The sequence below is a fragment of the Pyrus communis genome, chromosome 14 (genome assembly GCF_041283825.1).
Source record: "Pyrus communis isolate YQ-2024b chromosome 14, ASM4128382v1, whole genome shotgun sequence".
Lineage (NCBI taxonomy): Eukaryota > Viridiplantae > Streptophyta > Magnoliopsida > Rosales > Rosaceae > Pyrus > Pyrus communis.
In genome coordinates this window covers 22,602,622-22,620,927 of record NC_142578.1, presented here as the reverse complement: position 1 = coordinate 22,620,927, position 18,306 = coordinate 22,602,622, and the positions used below count along the sequence as shown (strand labels likewise).

General features: G+C 36.0%; 2 protein-coding genes and 1 pseudogene across 4 annotated transcripts; 2 read left to right on the top strand and 1 right to left on the bottom strand.

Annotated features, from left to right (window-relative positions):
* Positions 1-589: 589 nt before the first annotated feature.
* LOC137712771 (carbon catabolite repressor protein 4 homolog 1) lies at positions 590-6,905 on the bottom strand. Of its 3 annotated transcripts, none has more exons than XM_068451929.2 (12): positions 6,040-6,905; positions 3,278-4,031; positions 2,934-3,020; positions 2,740-2,823; positions 2,569-2,655; positions 2,386-2,472; positions 2,168-2,221; positions 1,912-2,003; positions 1,705-1,819; positions 1,430-1,577; positions 1,183-1,337; positions 590-778 (listed from the first exon to the last, which is right to left on the bottom strand). In XM_068451929.2, exons 1-11 carry the CDS (start codon positions 6,195-6,197, stop codon positions 1,192-1,194), a joined length of 1,812 nt encoding a protein of 603 aa, XP_068308030.1. In that variant the 5' UTR covers positions 6,198-6,905; the 3' UTR covers positions 590-778; positions 1,183-1,191. The 3 variants fall into 3 exon arrangements, with proteins under 3 accessions (XP_068308030.1, XP_068308032.1, XP_068308031.1); XM_068451931.2 differs by having other exon boundaries at positions 590-1,094; positions 6,040-6,793; XM_068451930.2 differs by having other exon boundaries at positions 590-1,082; positions 6,040-6,788.
* Positions 6,906-12,034: 5,129 nt separating this feature from the next.
* On the top strand, positions 12,035-14,499 carry LOC148691413 (uncharacterized; annotated as a pseudogene).
* Positions 14,500-16,617: 2,118 nt separating this feature from the next.
* LOC148691412 (putative defensin-like protein 165) lies at positions 16,618-17,528 on the top strand. Its single transcript, XM_088684088.1, has 2 exons — positions 16,618-16,708; positions 17,214-17,528. Exons 1-2 carry the CDS (start codon positions 16,657-16,659, stop codon positions 17,402-17,404), a joined length of 243 nt encoding a protein of 80 aa, XP_088540214.1. The 5' UTR covers positions 16,618-16,656; the 3' UTR covers positions 17,405-17,528.
* The last annotated feature ends 778 nt before the right edge of the window (positions 17,529-18,306 follow it).

Sequence of the window (18,306 nt, the reverse complement as noted above, 5' to 3'; positions counted from 1 at the left end):
CACCTCGTGTTCCAAAGACATCTAAAGATCTCTCAACTTTTGAGCCCATATCCGAGGCAGCAGTCACGCCCATTCTTGTAGAACAAAATTCAAGTCCGGATGAACATTCATATTCCCTCCGAGGATGCCGGAAGTGATAAAACAAAATTAAAAAACCAATCAACCACGCGGGCATTTCGATTGACGATTAGTTTGTGTTTTTCTTCCGTATTTCGGACTACAACTGCCAATGTTTTGAATAACTGAAATTTTTTTCCTTCCAACATTCATCCCCGAGAAGAAACGAAAAAAGAACGAGCAACCCTCACACATGTATAAAACCATTTATGCTGATATGGAAAACCAAATGCACTCAGTGGCAAACAAGATGAGCTACTTCAATAGAAAGACGGAACCCGAAAAGGAAAAAAACATCAAAAACTTATTCCTCATCCTGTGTTTCCTTACCGAAAATTAAACGGATCCACAGGTGTTAAACGGATCCACAGGTGCACAGGAGAACCCAAGGTATAAAAGAGAAAAGAAGCAAGCAATTGCAGGCCTACTAACCACATGCCTTTCAGGGATTAGGCAAAAAACGATATCGGAATTGAGCAGGGATCATAATAGCTTTTCTATAAAGACAAAGGTGGCATAATACAAAGCAGATCATAAGCAAGGATCCCGCAAGGAGATACCTGGAAAGAACTTTGGGGCATGATCTACCATTCTTACAATAACTTAACTCAATCCAACAGCTTCTTTCAGCCTTTTTCATGGATGCCTCCGGAGCTCTCTCCTACAAGCATCGAGGTTGCCATCAACACAAAAACCACATAAGTGGAGCCATACAACACACACACGCGCAACACAGGCGTTTATGCATTCATTATTTATAAGAGAACACAAGAAACGACAATGTTTGATATTTCAAATTGAGAGGTTTTCTTGAAGTAGAAAGCGTTACTCTTAGCCCTGAACCAACTAAGCGGATGTCACACCATCAACCTTAGTGATACAATCATATTTAGTCACACTGGATGTACTTCATTAGTGTACCTGATCTTCCTCCCCCTAATGCCAAAATCTTCCTAAATTGATCTCTGAGAAAATGACTAGAAAATGAAAACAAAAAAGAAAGAAACAAAAACAAATGAAGCCCAACAAACAAGAATATAAAACAACAAAGATTTGAAAGACTACCTGAATGTGTCAACGTCTAACTCTAGGCTTGCAGCGAAACTCGGCTAAAAGTGCAATATGATCTGATGACCACTCTGGAGAAGGAAGGGCTGTGTCTTTCCTTAAGCTTTCCTCATCCAAGAGTTCCAACAAGGACTCCACCGTTAAGGAGTCAGCTGCAATCACATGTTAACTTTATGAATAATGGTCTATCACAGTGAGGCATCAAAATGAACAGATCAAACAAATTTGTAATCCATAAACTTACCGGTGTAGAATATGTAATCTAGGGTACCAATGAAATCTCTAGTGCAATTTGTAAATAATGGCTCATTTGTGGTGGGATCCATTCTCCTTCTCTGCTGCTCCATCCCAAGACCAACTCCCAATCTTGCGAATGATGAATATGCACTAACCTGTGAGTTGCAATAGTAATTCAGATCAACACAAGCCCTATAACCCAAAAACACGCATATTCCACAATCCCAACAATAACAACAAAAAGATGATCAAGAAGCCAGTACAATAGAAAGCATGTATTACCAGTGGTAGCTGATGTATCAGCTTGCTGAGAGGGCGCAGTATATTAAGAGGATCCACTTGTAAATCTGTATGCGATGGATCTACCTTTCCCATAGCCAGAAGTGTATGAGGAGCGCTGCAACAAAGTTCAGCAGTACCTTAAGCAAGCAACATACCAGTAATAAATTCTCGAATCCAATTAAAAATCATCAGTAACAATCAACAGACCTTCCAGGAACTGAATTAAAATCCCCACACACCAGCATCGGGATATCTGCACTGGCAGCTATTTTCTCTAGTCCTTTTAAAAGAGTGTGAACCTGATAAGAAACACAAGAAAACACAATATTAGGAACAGCTTTTATGACAGTAGGCGTAAGGGCATGATTAGTTTAACAAATCTCACTGCACACTTTCGGAATGCCATTTTATAAATGATCAAAACCATACACTACTGTATGGAAGAACCAAAAATACAAGTTACCTGCCAGAGTTTGACATCCTTCAGATCTTGGTGGACATTTACATGCGTATTTGCCTGTATTCCATACCATCAGAAAAACGTGTTACAAGATGCCTTGAAAGATGCCCGTGCATTGAAATTGGGGCAGTTGAAAAGATTACAAATCCCAAAGAGTACAACAAATTCAACTTACAAGACCATTCAAATATTACAAGTACAAAAACACATGCATATCCTACCACACAAAGAAGTTGCCGTTTCCCAGGATTATCAGCTCCCTGATTGCTGAATTTTGCTTCCAGAACCACTATGAGCGCAACATTATCCTACACACACATTGAGATCCAGGCATGAGCTTCTTAGAACAAGATCAATTTAAAAAGATCAGGTTCAGCACTAAAATCCATAAATATCAAGCCCACCTTAACTAATCGATTTAAAGCACTTTTCTTCTGATTACTTGGAATCATTGCATCAGTCAATGACTGAGCAGCCTTATTAAATTCAACCTGCATAAACACAAATTGCTTCAGACTAAGAACGAAATAAAACATATATATATAATGCACTGTTATATCTTGCACTCTCCCAACCTCATATTTTTTGACATGTGAAAATCTGTCTCTACGGAAAAATGTTGCACAACCATCTATTGTTTGTGTGTTTCCATTGTAAACCTGAAGCCAAAGAACGTAAATTAAAGGCCAAAAGAATTTCAAAAGCCATGAACATAAGTCATATGAAGTTTATTCAAGCTATAATATGTATAAAGGATGAGCTAAGAGACCTCATTTGTTTTTCTCTTATATAGTGCTTGATAACCATGTTTGTCCAGCTCGGGGGCAAAAAATTCCTCAAAATGATCACTTTGAACCTGAGAGGGACAATGATCAGTTCGAACAACACAAAATGCATATAGCGCTTTCATAACTTACACTGAAATGGACAAGCTCTTTATGACATGTAGCATTCACTAATTCCACATATCTAGTTCAATAATAACCTAATCTTCATGAATCCAAGAAAATTTTCTTGAAGATATCAAGACATTCAAGTAATGCTCTACTTATCAATATCAAAATTATTAAAAAGGAAGTTCGTGAAAAGAACTGATCAAGCATGAATGTATACCTCCTGAAGACAAACAATATCTGCGCGATAGCCAACAATTTCCCGCAGCAAATTTTGCCTGCGGTAGGGCCACGAAAGTGCCCATGAAGGGCAGTAACTGTATGATTCACTAGTGGCATACACATCAGACAAAATGTTGTATGAAAGCACAGTAAAAGTTCCAGAAGATGAAATACGGCCATCTGAATCTAAATGCCCCATGACGTCAACTCCATTGACAGGAACCAGACGCCGTGGACTGGGAGAGGGTGCTGGAATAACACGGGAAGTTAATATGGTATTGACATGTCCCACAGGTACTTTTGATTCAGCATCAACTACAACGCATTCAAACTTAAGAACATGCCCAATATCATCAGCGGTTGGTGTATACGTTTTAGAGCGGCCCACTTCAAACCATGTTTCACCACCACTCCTTTGTGTAACAGCTGCAGGATATAAAGGTGCTGAACCATTCGTCAAACTCGTGCTTGACATGGAACCAGATAAGCTAGTGTTAAGGACTCCAGATCCAGAGCTATTGAAGCGTCCAAACACCTCTTCTTCCTCATTTCCATTTTCATTTACAGCACTAGCAGCACGGTCATGCAAAACACGGTGATGCTGCCATGCATCTGAGAAGCACTTAGGTGAACAATGGTAACTTTTGGCAACAGGTATTTTGGCCTTAACACAACCTAGACACTGCAATGTGGCTTGCTCAGATGGATGTACACTACAGATAGCAACTTTTTTATCACTTTGTACGCGATACCTGCAACCAAGATCAAGAATGGGGCAACATAAATCACTGAAACCGTCATTAAACCAAAAAATAAAAGATTTAATCCATATTAAAGATGTTTATTTTAAAGAAAGATTTATAAATATTTAATCAATCTGAAGCCTCAACATCAATCAGCTTGCTGAATTTACTAGTTCCCTAGCTTACCTCACTCTACATATGGAAACAATGTTGAAGATCAATTATGTATTTAAGAAGGATAAAAATTTGTCAACTGATTCATGTTGGAACCTAAGCATCCTCTAACCAAATTCGATGCGCTAAAGTGGCATAGACATGTAAAATCCAACACTAAATACTAATTATCATCAATTTTTGAATAAGAAAGAAGGGACGTCATGCCAAGATCTTGTCAATATGTGCCTGGTAAACAGATAAATATGCTGACCCGAATCAACTATCATCATCATATGTGCTATCAGGTGCAATTTAAGCACCCAATATTTTGTCATTGAATGATAGAATCTCATCACGTTAATTGCATAACACAAAGCTCAAAGGAGTAGGCGACATTATTTCTCCCCACATGACCGGAAAATAAAATTTAGTGCATCCTCTAACACGACTAACTGCCGACACTAAAATAAAAGCTTTAAAAATATCCTCTAGTTGGTTTATAACACAAAACAGCACAACTGATGAATAAGAATTTAGGTCAACTGCACATCAAAGGGAGAGTGAAACAAGGGTTCCTTCGTAAAATAATCTATCGTATTGGCCCATTGGAAAAATATCCCCTTTTTATATAACAAACTTAGAAGATTAACCTGCTTTGGACTTGAAAGGACAAAAATGGGGTCACTATATGAATCAAGATGTGGATTGAGATCTCGAATATCTACACTGCAATCTCAGCCCACATCTTAACTTGATCTTGATTGTGAATCGGCCCCAACGTCACCTAAAACAGGTTAGTTTTAAATTTTATTTTTTTAAAGGTTAGTTCTCTAATGGGACCAATGCAAACTGGCTATGATTGAAAAAACCCAAAAATATATACAGAAAGATAATTAAAAGTTAGTCAAAATTCAGTCAGGTTTTTTCTCTTTCTTTCTTTCTTTCGTTCTTTTTCCTTTTTTTTTTCTTTTTTTTTGGGGGGGGAATAAAAGAATGGAAAAAAGAAATTGCAAATTCTGGACGTCGGTGCAAAGGTAAGTGTGATACCGGTGGAGGATAAGTATCCATAAGTGGAGCTATAAGCTGCAGCCTGGCTACTAGTTTTCACCACAAGCTCAGAAGCAGAATAAATGCTTTAATATATTTCTAATACATACCATTGGGCGCTCCAAACACACGTGTATTACCAAAAAAAAAAAATTAGTAGTAATGCAAACTGGATTTCCAAACTGGTATCAACAATTTGATGTTTATCAGTGCTACAGTAGTTGCAGCATTCATAACTCTCCTATTAATTCTTACTATAACAAACTATTCTAGACTTGTAAACTCTAACTCGAAACCCAATTTGGCCCAGTTGTAATTTACCAAATGAGCTTTGAGTCGGAGACGAATCATTTACCTTTCATTTGAAGTAAATGATGCTATTGAGATCATCAAATTTTTCTAATTCAATTACACAATTAAAGGCAATTAGTACAGTAATACATCATCAGAGAAAAAACTACACAGAATTCAAATCCAAAAACAGAATTAAACAGTGATGAATGTAGAACTACAAATATACAAACTTGCCAAACGATGTTATGATTAAAAAAAAAAAACACACACCAAAAGATACAATACATGAACACATTACACTAAGATTCAACACACCTAGAACCTTTTCCCTATAGACTATAATAAAGCTACAACCTTTGCTAAAACCCGCGTAACAACACTACCAAACAAACCAACCCAGAAGCCCCAAATATGCTCAAAGCCCCCAAGATACCAGAAAGTGAAAAATCCCGAAAACCAAATGAAGCAAACAAAAAATGACAAACAAAAACTGAAATTGATCGGGGAAATTGTCACTTACCACTTGTACCTCAAGAAGTGGCCATCAAGAGGGGCTGACTCCGGCACATCGTCTGTCGTGACATTCTTGTCAGGCCGGCGCAGGAGCACGTATGGCGTGAGCTCGCAGCCTACAATGGGAATATCCGAAGGGAGGTGCACGCGTAGCACGCTCAGCATGCTTTGTTTCCGCTTCTCACTCTAGGCAGCAGCAAAAATCTTGACAGCAACGTAACCCTATCCTACCCAATCGAGAGAAAACACACGAGCGATGGAGGCGGATACCTGGCGGATCCGCCATTTACTTGACCCGAATCCCCGCCAGCCTTGACGGAGCCGAGAACCCCAAAACCCTAAAAGAAAAAAATCAGTCCCTGAAATCGAACGCCACAGATCGTGAGCTTTGGATTGGGAAATTGTGGGGTTTCGGAGAGGGCGGAGAGGGAAAGAAAGGGTCTTCTTTTTCCTCAAGAAGTGATTTAAGTGGATCGATTGGCGGAGAGGGATCGAAGATTGTAGAGAGATACAGAGGGATAGAGAGAGAAAGTTGGGTTTCTTGAGAGAGAAAGAGGGAGAGGGGAAGAAGGGGATCGATAATTAGGGTTTTACAGAGGAAGTGAAAGTAATCTTGTTTGCCTCCAACTCCATTTCCTGAATTGAGAGAGACAGAGCGAAGAGAGGGATAGAGAGGAGGGAGGTGGCTCTGGCTCTCGTCTTTTATACCGTACAAGTCTCTCTACGACTTTGGCATTGGTTTTGGTTTCTCTCCCATTTTTGTTTTTGTTTTTGTTTTTTTTTTTTGTTTTTGTTTATTTATTTTTGAGCGTGTGATTGTTTTCGTTCGGTGTTTTTTGCCCCTCCGCCCTTCAGGGTTTCGGATTTGGTTTCAAGAAGTTTCCAACTTTTAACTGGCTTAATAGTTGATCGGTTACATGATGCGACCATTAATAATTAGATATATTAGTTTAATGGATTAAATAAAGAATATAATTATCAACTGTTGCATTTTGTGGTCTACAAAATATAATTTAATTAGATGGTATCTATATCATCGAAATAAGAATTTGTGTTTTATAATGTTCTAAAAATTCTCGTCTAGTTGCTAGGTGACTGGCCACCATTCTGATTAATGCCTAAACGTTTGAAAATTTAAAAAAAACACCTAGACCAGCTGAGGCGCCCGCTTAGACTGCTTAGGCACCTGTCCAGACCCGTCTAGACACCTGTTTAGGTTGCGACCCACTTAGATAAAAAATAGATAACTTTCAATTTGCATTTAATTTTTTTAATAAATTGTAAGAGACTTATTGAATACTTAAATGAGCACACACTATATACTTGTTCCCCATGTTTTCATTATGTTCCAATATTTCATAATACATATATCATTCTATTTTGTAGTTTATGATGAAATTATATATATATATATATATATATATATATTAAGTATAAACATATACTTATTTACACGAAATATAATGGATTTACTTAAATCCGCCTAGTCCACCTAGACACCCGCCTAGCTACCTAAGCGCTCAGCCCTAACATGTCGCCCGACTAACGCCTAGCGTCTTTTAGAACTTTTATTTATAAATGGATTTATTCGATGAATTTTTAAAGTTGCGAGCCAAATAATTGAAAATTGGGAGAGAGCAATCAGAATTCCTATTCATGATGATTTTAGCTTATTTTATATTTGTTTATCTAATTTTGTTGGAATTTTCAATTATGTTGTGAATTGACATATTCTTAAGGTAAATTATATTTTAACACTTAACTTAACAAACACATACCTCATTTTTTTTAATTATTGCAAATGTTATACATCAATTTATGAATTCGATGCAATATCAGATCTCTGTTAATTAATATGTTAATTTACCACTAAATGATGTGTCAACTGTGATCCCACATTTTTACTGATGTAATGTCAAATTGAGGTCACGGACAAATAACCAATTAAAATTATATGAAAGTATGAAATGGTATGGCAGGGTAGCAATGGGTTTTGTGATTCAGTGCAGCGGCGCAACGGGTTAGGGAAGCTAATGTTAGGTCTTTTGAAATTAATATAAGATTGTATTATATTTTCATAATTTTAATTTGTTGTTTGTTCATGTGGCACAATCTTGACATAACATCAGAAAAAATACGAGACTCACAGTTGACACATCATCAATTTATCATCAAATTAACGGATTGACTAACGGAGGTTTAACATTGTAACAAATTCGTAAGTTAATGTATAACATTGTAATGTTCAAAAAATAAGATATGAGTTTGTTACCCAAAATTGAGGATGCAAAACATAATTTACCCTTCTTGATGCCATCTCATTGGTAGTGAATATTTTGCGTGGAAGGGTTTGTTTAGTTTACAAAGGTACTAAGCATGAGCACAAACAAGCATATTTTTCTGTCAAAGTTTCTTAGAATATGTGTTATTTTCTTAAAATATTCATCACAACCAACCTTGTTTTGCTCTTGGACTAGCGAGGCATAAGTGAAAGTGTTTTATGTACATGTGCATGCATGAAGACATAAGTGAAAGTGTTTTCCCCATGTATTTTGTTTGAATGTCTGAAGTGATTGGCAAGGGAATACATCAATTGCTCGTTTCTTGGAAAGAAACTCTAGTTTTCCTTCATGGATTTTGGAGTGAAGGATTTTTCTTATAGTCTGGCAAGCAGTGGAAGGATGTCTCATGAATTGATTATATATATCGGATCCTTCTTGTCTTCTCCAGAGATGGGCTTGAAAAGTTTTGGTGGTTTAATGGCTCCGGTGGCAAATATGGTGTCTAAAAGACCATGGAAATCTTCATTATTTCACAACAACGGTGGGCAAGCTTATCTGCCTTTATCTCTGTCTCCCCACTTAGGGCTGGTTTGGTATTGCTGTGCTTTGAAAAAAAGCTGCTTCTGCTGTGCTGTGAGAATAAGCAGCTGTGAAATAAAGCAGCAGAGTGTTTGGTAAACTTTTTCGTAAAAGTGCTTTTGAAAAAAAAAATAAAAGCAGTATTAGAGTGTTTGGTAAACTTTTATGAAAAACAGATGTGAAAAAAAGCCGGTTTTCAAAGCTGGGTTTTGCAGTTTCTTGTTTTTGGCTTTTTTTCATTCAAAACTATGAAAAAAAGCTGAAGCTAAGTGTTTACCAAACACAAAAACAGCTCCCAGCTTTTTTTTATAGCAGTTTTTTTCAGAATCACCTCAGTACCAAATCAGGTCTTACTTTCGTGGGTTGAAGACCTGGTTTGGTACTGAGGTGATTCTGAAAAAAGCTGCTATCAAAAAAAGCTGGGAGCTGTTTTTGTGTTTGGTAAACACTCAGCTTCAGCTTTTTTTCACAGTTTTGGATGAAAAAAAGCCAAAAACAAGAAGCTGCAAAACCTAGCTTTGAAAAACTGGCTTTTTTTCACATCTGTTTTACATAAAAGTTTACCAAACACTCTAATACTGCTTTTTTTTTTCAAAAGCACTTTTACAAAAAAGTTTACCAAACACTCTGCTGCTTTATTTCACAGCTGCTTATTCTCACAGCACAGCAGAAGCAGCTTTTTTTTAAAGCACAGCAATACCAAACCAGCCCGAAGTGGCTTGTGACTTATTGTCAAGGGCCAAGGTTTTGTGTGCTTCCCTCTTTTCATTCTTCCCAGACCTTATTGTGGTTGCTTAACAGACATGTTAGTCTTTCTTATTACTACAAAAAGCCTCAAGAATTGGTTAAATCAATATTCTTAAGATACATTATGTACTTCGGAGCAATATTTGTTCATGCAAACTTTCACAAGGGCATCTTCATCCCTTTTATCCTAACAATTGAGAATTAGGTCTAGGAAACGACGTAGCTAACTTATAAGCTAAGCTCTTCTCATGCTTTTGGCAAGTATTGTTGAGTTGGGTTGTGGCAACCTCTCTTCATTCTACAAGACTACAAATACTTACAAAATTTGGTTGCCAGATCTTTCTAAGTTTGGATAGAACTTGGTATTAGTGTAGTATATCATGTATAAACACGATCAGTCAGACTCTTTGACAATTTTCGAATGGGGATATTATGATCGTTGTCTTGAGGTTGTAATGAAGAATCTTATATGCTTCTTTGGCCTATCATTTCTTCCATCAAAGTGACAAAGCTAGGAATTTCACAATTTTCGGTTATTGTGGTTGACGAACAATCTTCCCATCTTTGGAATTACAGTGTAATTCCTTTTCTAGCATGACAATCACATATATTTGGATGACACAAGATGGTCATTTTGTTCAAACCCTTTTTTGGCAACTACATCCAACTCCTCGTGCTGTATAAGTGTGATGGAAGGGTTACAGTTGTAGTTAGGTTTTGAACAATGGGAGGATATGGTGGTTTAAAGAAGAATATTTTAAGGGAAGATTAGAAAATGAGAAGATCTGAGTGTGAAAATAAGGGATTTTCTAACACTCATAAGTAGCTTGTTCTGCTTGTTGCGTTGTGTTCATCAAACCAAACAATATAGCTTCAACTTATGGGCGCTTGAATCTTTGAAAACCTAGCTTGAAACTCCGTTGGTCTTCTTTCCTCTTCTTGTTTTTCCAAGTCTTCTCTTTCGTTTTCGATTGTTCCAGCTACGTCATTACTTTTTGGTGTAACACTTTAGAGAAGCAGTAGCTCCGTGAAAACTAGAGGCAACCATACTGCCCAAAGACTTTCTCTTCCTGCAACAAACTTTACACTAGAATACTATTTTTGATGCCGTTCCTTCTTGATTTCTCACTTGTTTTCATGTGTAAGCTACGGAAGGTAAAATTCCTTTTTGCAATATGTCAAAACAAAGTTCAGGGTCCTAGGTGAAATTAGGTTTTGATGGGTCTGGTTAGAGTTTAAGGTATTTAGTTGGTTTATAGAGAATGTAAAGATTTCATCTTTCTTAGCTACCTCCCCACGTAAAATTAAGAGAGTGAGCTTGAGTTTTGGTGCTCCCAAGAATCATAAAACCCCTAACAAACTTGAATTTTCACATGGACTCAATGGGCTATCGTAACAGTCAGGACTGATGTAGAGATTTTTAAGGTCTGGGACGATGCAAAAAAATGTGCCCTTACTTCATATAAAAAAATTATTTGTTTTTAGACGTAAGACGTTGATAAAATTATATTTAGAAAAGCACTTCAAACTCAATAATTTAGAAACATGGAAAAACTAATTTATTTTGTATCGAGAGAAGGAAAACAAAAAAACTTCAGGCTTACATGTAGATAAATTATGAGTTTTGTCTTCCATCTGAACTTTTAAAGCGTTTTTGTATAAATCGTGAGGTGTTTTTTCTTATTTACTAAACTCGTCAATATAAGACTAAAAAAATAATAATATTTTCGAGTCTTCAAGGATATGTATAAGTAATGAATGGGCACCATGATTTGCAAATTTGGTCTAAAAATTTAGTCTACGCATTACCCTTTGTTGAAAATTAGACTTGAATTGGAATGAATGTTTAAAAAATAGCATCCCACATATTTATTAGCTAGTAATTAAAAATAAATTAACAACCAAACAAAAATTCGTAAAAATTGAAAAAAATAAACATGCACATAGCATTTCGAACTTAAGACCTCTCATCCTAATTTTAAATACAAAAATCATTGCTTCTAATCAAACTTCTAATCATTTAGCCAAATTTTATGAATTTATACTGTTATGAAAGGAAATTTGTAAAAATTGGAATTTAAATAAGCACACATGGTGTTTTGAACCCAAGACCTCCTCATGAATTTTAAACAATAAAATCACCGATTCTAGTTAAATTTCTTTGTTATTAAACCAAAATTTTTATAAATTTATACTCTTATGAAAATGTATATAAATATGTCACACTAATAATTTTGGTGCCTCTAATTTTTTTGGGCCCCAGACAATTGCCCTGCCAGCACTGGGCCTGGGACAACCCTGGTAACGGTCCACATCACAACTTAAACTTACTCCGCAAACACCCTTATTTGGCTTGGCCCATTTAAGTGTGTGAAGTGATTTGACATGGTAAAAATGGCTTGGCGTGACTTGAATTTAGATGGTAGGTATAATTGAATTAATATGTTAATGTACGATAATGTTATTTTATAGAGTCACGGTTATTGGTGTTGATTTGAATGTTGTGCCAGCTGGTAGTGAGGACGTTTCCCTTAATCATGCGCCTTAGTTAAGCTCTAGGTTTCTCGGTGGTGTGGCAGACAGTGGGTTGGAACTATGTGGGCCTCGACTTCTCTCCCAACCAGGCCCGGGTCAGCATTTTGCCCCTGTGGACCACAATGTAAACCGTGACCAGATGGTAGACGTTTCAGGTTTTCCTAGGGCTGGGAATTTTGAACTGGGCTCGGATCCTTTCAATCTTATGCTAATTATTGAGCTGCTTCAACAAAAGCGAAGGAAGAAATCGCGTAGACATCGCATAAATGGTGGTTTTCTAATAGGTAGCTCGCTATCCATTCCCCAGGATAATCTCAGGTCACCATCATCGGAGCTTGGAAAATGTTTTCAAAGGGAGGGTTAGGGTTAACAATCTTCATTATCTACTTCAATCTTTTCCTCAATGGATGGTCACCCATATGCCGAGGGAAGGCAACTCTACTGCACACCGTCTTGCTCGTATGGGTGTGGGTAGTAACCAATCATTTTTATGGTTTGAAGAAAGTTTATAATTTTGATGTATTGTCTTTTGAGGATAGGTTATTTTCGTTGTGCGGGACACTCTTTTCCCTTTGACTGAGTTGAAAGCCCCAACAAGGTTTTATTGAGGCCCATTGTGCACATTATCCTCATATTGTACGTGTTCAATTTGATTTGCAATATCGTACTTCTTTCAAAAATAAAAATAAAATAAAAATAATACTCACTATTACAGCACCCGACTTCAAAGAAATTTCAGAAATATTTCAGCTTAAAATTTCATTTAAAAAAAGAGTTGAAACTGTAAGTTTCAATCATGTAGCAAATTTGATGGACTTTTTGCTCGCATACAGTCAATTCAATAGCAAAGAGTTATTGAAGTCTAATTTTTAGACAGATATATTCCAAAACTTAAGGAGATAATTGTTAACAAACTATCTCAGCTCAATAATCACTTTCAATTATGTAGCTTGACAGATTTTCTGATTGCAAAAATTGCTAATTAACTTAATATTTGCTTTAAACTGCACGGTTAAACACCCTATAAATTCACTCACTTGATCGCCTCACTCCATATCTCTCTTTTCAGTTTCTCGCCGATCTCTCTCAAGAAAAAGAAGTACAGGACGAAAAGAGAAGATGAGTTCCGTGCAGCTGAAGCTATAATGCTCTTGCAACTCTCTATGCTTTTATTTAGCAGCTTCATTGTGTTAGGTCAAAACCTTCACCCGATAGTTTCCCCGGCTCATATCCTCCTAATCACCGCCACGGCCACCACCACTACCATCACACACTGAGCTACTCATCGGTCCACCCTCCAACCCACTCTCCCGTTCATCCTCCAAGCCATGCTCCGGTTCACCCACCACCAGTTCACTCACCTAGCAATTCACCGGTTCACCTGCTAGGCCACGCACCGGTTCGCTCACCAAGCCATGTACCGGCTCACTCAACTAACCGTTCACCAATTCATTCACCTAATCGTTCACCCACCAAACCAAGCAGCGGCTCTCTCACCAAGCCATGCACCGGCTCAACCACCAAGTAACCGCGCTCCCAATAGTGCACTAGTTCCCTCACCTGCTCGCACCCCGGTTCAACCCCCTAGTCATTCTCCATCTCCCCCAGGCACCACCAAAGAGATTCATAACAGTTGAAGGAGTTGTGTTATTGCAAGTCCTGCAAGTACTCTAGGTTTGACACCCTCGTGGGTGCCTCGCCACTTCAAGGTTAGTCCAAGTTAGCTTTCGTTATATATTTTTATACCACATATGACATTTCTATTTCACAAAACTGATTTCATTGTTGAATGTTGACACACTGTCTAACACATTGAACAGTTGATCATGATTAATTCCATTACTCTTCCAAGAAAATATGCCTATTGATCCACATGTTTACTACCATAATTACCAATTTTTAGGGTTTAGATCTTTTATGACTTTTTTTTGGTTTTTTAGATTTCATCTTTCATTTTTCTGTGGCAGGTGTTACTGTAAAGCTCTTGTGCAACAATTCTAAGAACCCATGGGTAGTTAAAGCCAAGACAGACAAGAGAGGCTATTTCTTCATAGCAGCCCCCAAGAACATCACCACCTCTTTGTCGCATAAGTGCAGGGTCTCACTTTTTACATCACCGTTGACCTCTTGCTCGAAGCCGACTAATTTCCACGCGGGACAGAAGGGTGCGATCTTGAGGCCAGTGAAGGCATTTGTCAACAAAAAACTCCCGTTCAGTCCCTACTCAGTTGGTCCATTTTCCCTTGAGCCTAAATGCGGCTCTCATTAATTTTACAGATCCTGTTCTCTTTTATTCTGTTACCACTTCGGAATAATGTGCCATTGTTAAGGTCATCCCAAACATGCTGATTGAAATTAGTACTCTTTTATTTGTGTTTCAATAATATGAATGTGGTAAATTTATTATCAACAGATTTTTTAGTGCTTTTTTTTTCTTCCATTAATTGGTATTGATGAGGAAATTAGTAATTTTTCTTTTAATCGCAAAAACATTGTACCTAAATTGGGTCTCACATTTGTAATTTCCTTGAATATTTTTCGGCCAATCCTTAATCTCATTAGCCTCTCGCCCCTGCTCACATATATGTTAAATGGCTTTTTCTATTTTTGTGTGACATGAAGAAAGTACAGAAACATGAGGGATGAATGTAAACATTGTAAAATAGCTTTTTATTTTGGATTTTTTGAATTTTATTATGCGTTTATTTTCTTTTAATGTAAAGAATGAATAATGTACATCATTGGGTTCTTCAATGATGTAGCATGCATTAATTCAAAAATATTGTTTGTATAGAAATTGTCAAGGACTCTGGAGCAAATCACAACATGACCTGTCTCCGAAGACCAAAAACACCAAAGCTAGTCATTGCAACCTTACTATAATTTGCAGCGTCACAAGATTATTGTATTGTTTTATAATCAAATACTAATTATCCATGAGCGATCACTACATCCTTTGCATGTGGCAGAAAGTAACTTCCACAAAAATACTCTGTTAGTTTTCCAGGCAGGGATGCCCATTGTTAAATCATATAAAATAATGAAACAAATTACAAAAGATAAGTTTCCCAAAAATAAAAAAATAAAAAAAATTACAAAAGATAAACATTAGGAAACGATAACTTACGTTGATATGGTAAATCATATAAAATAATGAAACAACAACAAAATAAATACTTATCTTTTTGTAGGGTAAAAACCGTTCTTCGTTGATCCTTGATTAGAATAAGATTTTAAATTAAGATGTGTAAGTTTATTGTTCTTAAGAGTAGATTTCGCCTCTCGAAGACAATGTCTAGGTGTAGCATGTTACAACACCCTACTCTCCAAGACAATGTCTAGGTCTAGGTGTAGCATGTTACAACACCCTACTCTCCAAGATACAACCTATATGTGATCCTTGTATATGTACACTTGCAATACTTGAATCTACAAACAACTCGATTCTTTCCCTTGATTTTAGAACATCAAAACAAACAAGGAGAATAGCTTATAGTGGACAAAAAGGATTCCGATCATACAAAGAATATTGAATCAAAATCTAAAAAGAAAGGGATTGATTTCACATCGTGTGTAGGAAAACGTTGATCATTTACTATGTATATAAAGTTGGAGAATTAAAGAAATAATTGTCAAATTAATAATCAAATGAAGAGAGGAATGGTTGTAAAAGTGCCAACGTCCCAATTCTTTTGAAATCGTAGGTAATAATGCCAACGTTATTGACTAGAATTTTAATTCAATTAATAAATGAATGTGAAGGAAAATACATGAATTGTCACAATCAAATGTAATTCTAGTAATTATACATCGAAAAACAATAGAATGTATTCTTACTTATAAATGAATGGTTAAGTTTAATCAATAAATCAATATTACTTGTAACAAATTAAATAGATTAGTTGAATCCCGCTAGGATTTTAGCATAAGGAAATATTATACTCTCAAAATACTTGTTTAATAATAATCCCCACCCTCCCTATATATTCCTTGTCCATGAACTTGTTGCTCCAACGTTCCACAAAATAATAGATATTAGTAAACACAGTATCGAGGACTCGAGATGTCTAAATTTTCTTTCTTCCATTTCTTCCTCCTTGTTCTTGTTTTCTCAAGTTTCCTTGGTTTATCCCATCGCATTGTTTCGGTTTTTTTCCATTTTTTTTCCTTTTATATATTTGATTTGTGGAAACCCTGAATCAAATACAAGGGGAAAGTTTATCACTAATATTTTTACAAATTTGGTTCACATGCATGTACGCAATTAATTTTATGAATTAAATCAATAAGATCTTTTAATAAATTAAATAGATTATTTGAATGTAGCTAGGATTTTAGTACAAGGAAATATTATAATCTCAAAATACTCGTTCAATATTAATCCCCTCTCTCCCTATATATTGTCCATAGACACTTGTAATTTACCATCCCACAAAGTGAAATACAAATACTTTATTAGCTAATAAACACAAGTGCTAGAGATGTCTAAATTCTCATTCGTCCATTTCATTCTCCTTGTTCTTATTTTTTCAGGTATGTTTGGCTTATCCTTTGTAGTTATTTTGGAGTTTTCGTTTGTTTTTCTTTGGGGTTTATAATAATTTCAAAATCATTGTGTTTTCTTGCATATGTTGATTCAAAGTGCTTCCTACAATTTTATCTCAAATATTTTCATTAACATGTTAAAGACTAGCTATAGTGATTTTGACGATACAACAAATGTTAAATCCCAAAATTATTTTGGCAAGTCAGTTTAGCATGATGCTTTCAACAATACTAGCTATTTTAACTAGTGTATTTGAGATGCCTGATTGTAAATAGTTAAGAAACATGAATGTAATCTTCGTACTCTATAGCCTCTCTCTTACCCCCTTTTCCTTTTTCTTCAATTAAGTTAGGAGCTAGAATTAAATAACACACACACAAACCATGTTATATTTTATTACGCTTTATAAATTAAATTAAATTAAAATTTGGTTTATATTTTGTGAAAAACAAAACTTATTTATGCTTATTCAACTATCTTATAATTTTGTAGTTGCTTTGAAGCATGAAAACTTGCGACAAGTTTACGCACAAAAGAGATGCCAAGAGTTATTGTATCCAAGCAAGTGCACGTTATTGGATTGCGGGGAGAAGTGCTTTAACAAACACCATGACCAAGGACATACATGCATTGCCAATCTTGCAGGCACTGACTATGCTTGTTACTGCATCTATAATTGTTGATGTCTCTGCTGCTGGTACTTCTTTTGATCCTGATGTACTCTCTTTTGGTATATTCAGGTTAAAATATAAAATGAAAGTCTAGCTTCTATTAACGATGGAATAATCTACATATTGTAAAAGAGAGGCAATTGGCCAGAATTACAATAAGATTTTCTTTTTAGCATAGTCTTTCTTCAAAGATTGGTGGTCAACACACAGTTGTATGATTTCAGTTTACCTTTTACACTCTATTCTCTATAATTGAAGCGGCAGCAGCTCCTATGGGCTGAAACATCTAAAACCACAAATATTCCACTTGCGCAAAACCAAAGAAATCAAAATCTTTGCCAAAATTCCCTCAAATTTCTGTTCTTGGTAACCGTAGGCTCAATTTCTCAGAATTATTATTAAAAATCACAATGTCTTCATATTTCACTGTTGAAAGATCAAAGAGTCCTATCACGCTAGCAAAACTAATGTTAGCCGTAGTGATGAAATGAGTTTATATGTGACATGAAGAATGCATACAAGTAGTGAGAGATGCAGGATTTTAACATCGAGTGGTCCCAATATAAAAGCTCCGATGATAATAACATTGAAAAATTAAACAATAGACTACAAACTTTCCATTCATAAGCTTTGTACAAACAATACTACAAGCTACAAAGACTAAATTTTTATCCACGATAAGGTTTCATTCTCTGAAAACATATCATGATAGTTTCATTGTTAATACAAGAAAAACATATCAATGATGATTTGAAACTATCCAAAATTGGAGTTTAACTATCCAAAATTAGAATTGAACTATTTGGAATAGGGTTGTTTGAATTGATCGATGATGACTTTCGCTTGTAATATAATTTCATACTTCTAATTTCTACACATCAATTAATCAAAATAAAAACTATATCAATTGATGA

What these genes read in the sequence shown, in the direction of transcription:
- LOC137712771 (XM_068451929.2), bottom strand. Translation starts at nt 6,197, where the DNA reads ATGCTGAGCGTGCTACGCGTGCACCTCCCTTCGGATATTCCCATTGTA. An exon ending in ATATTGTTTGTCTTCAGGAG is followed by an intron (nt 3,021 to 3,277) that starts GTATACATTCAT and finishes TGTCCCTCTCAG; the next exon opens with GTTCAAAGTGATCATTTTGA. An exon ending in AGATTACATATTCTACACCG is followed by an intron (nt 1,338 to 1,429) that starts GTAAGTTTATGG and finishes ATGTGATTGCAG; the next exon opens with CTGACTCCTTAACGGTGGAG.
- LOC148691412 (XM_088684088.1), top strand. Translation starts at nt 16,657, where the DNA reads ATGTCTAAATTCTCATTCGTCCATTTCATTCTCCTTGTTCTTATTTTT. An exon ending in CCTTGTTCTTATTTTTTCAG is followed by an intron (nt 16,709 to 17,213) that starts GTATGTTTGGCT and finishes ATAATTTTGTAG; the next exon opens with TTGCTTTGAAGCATGAAAAC.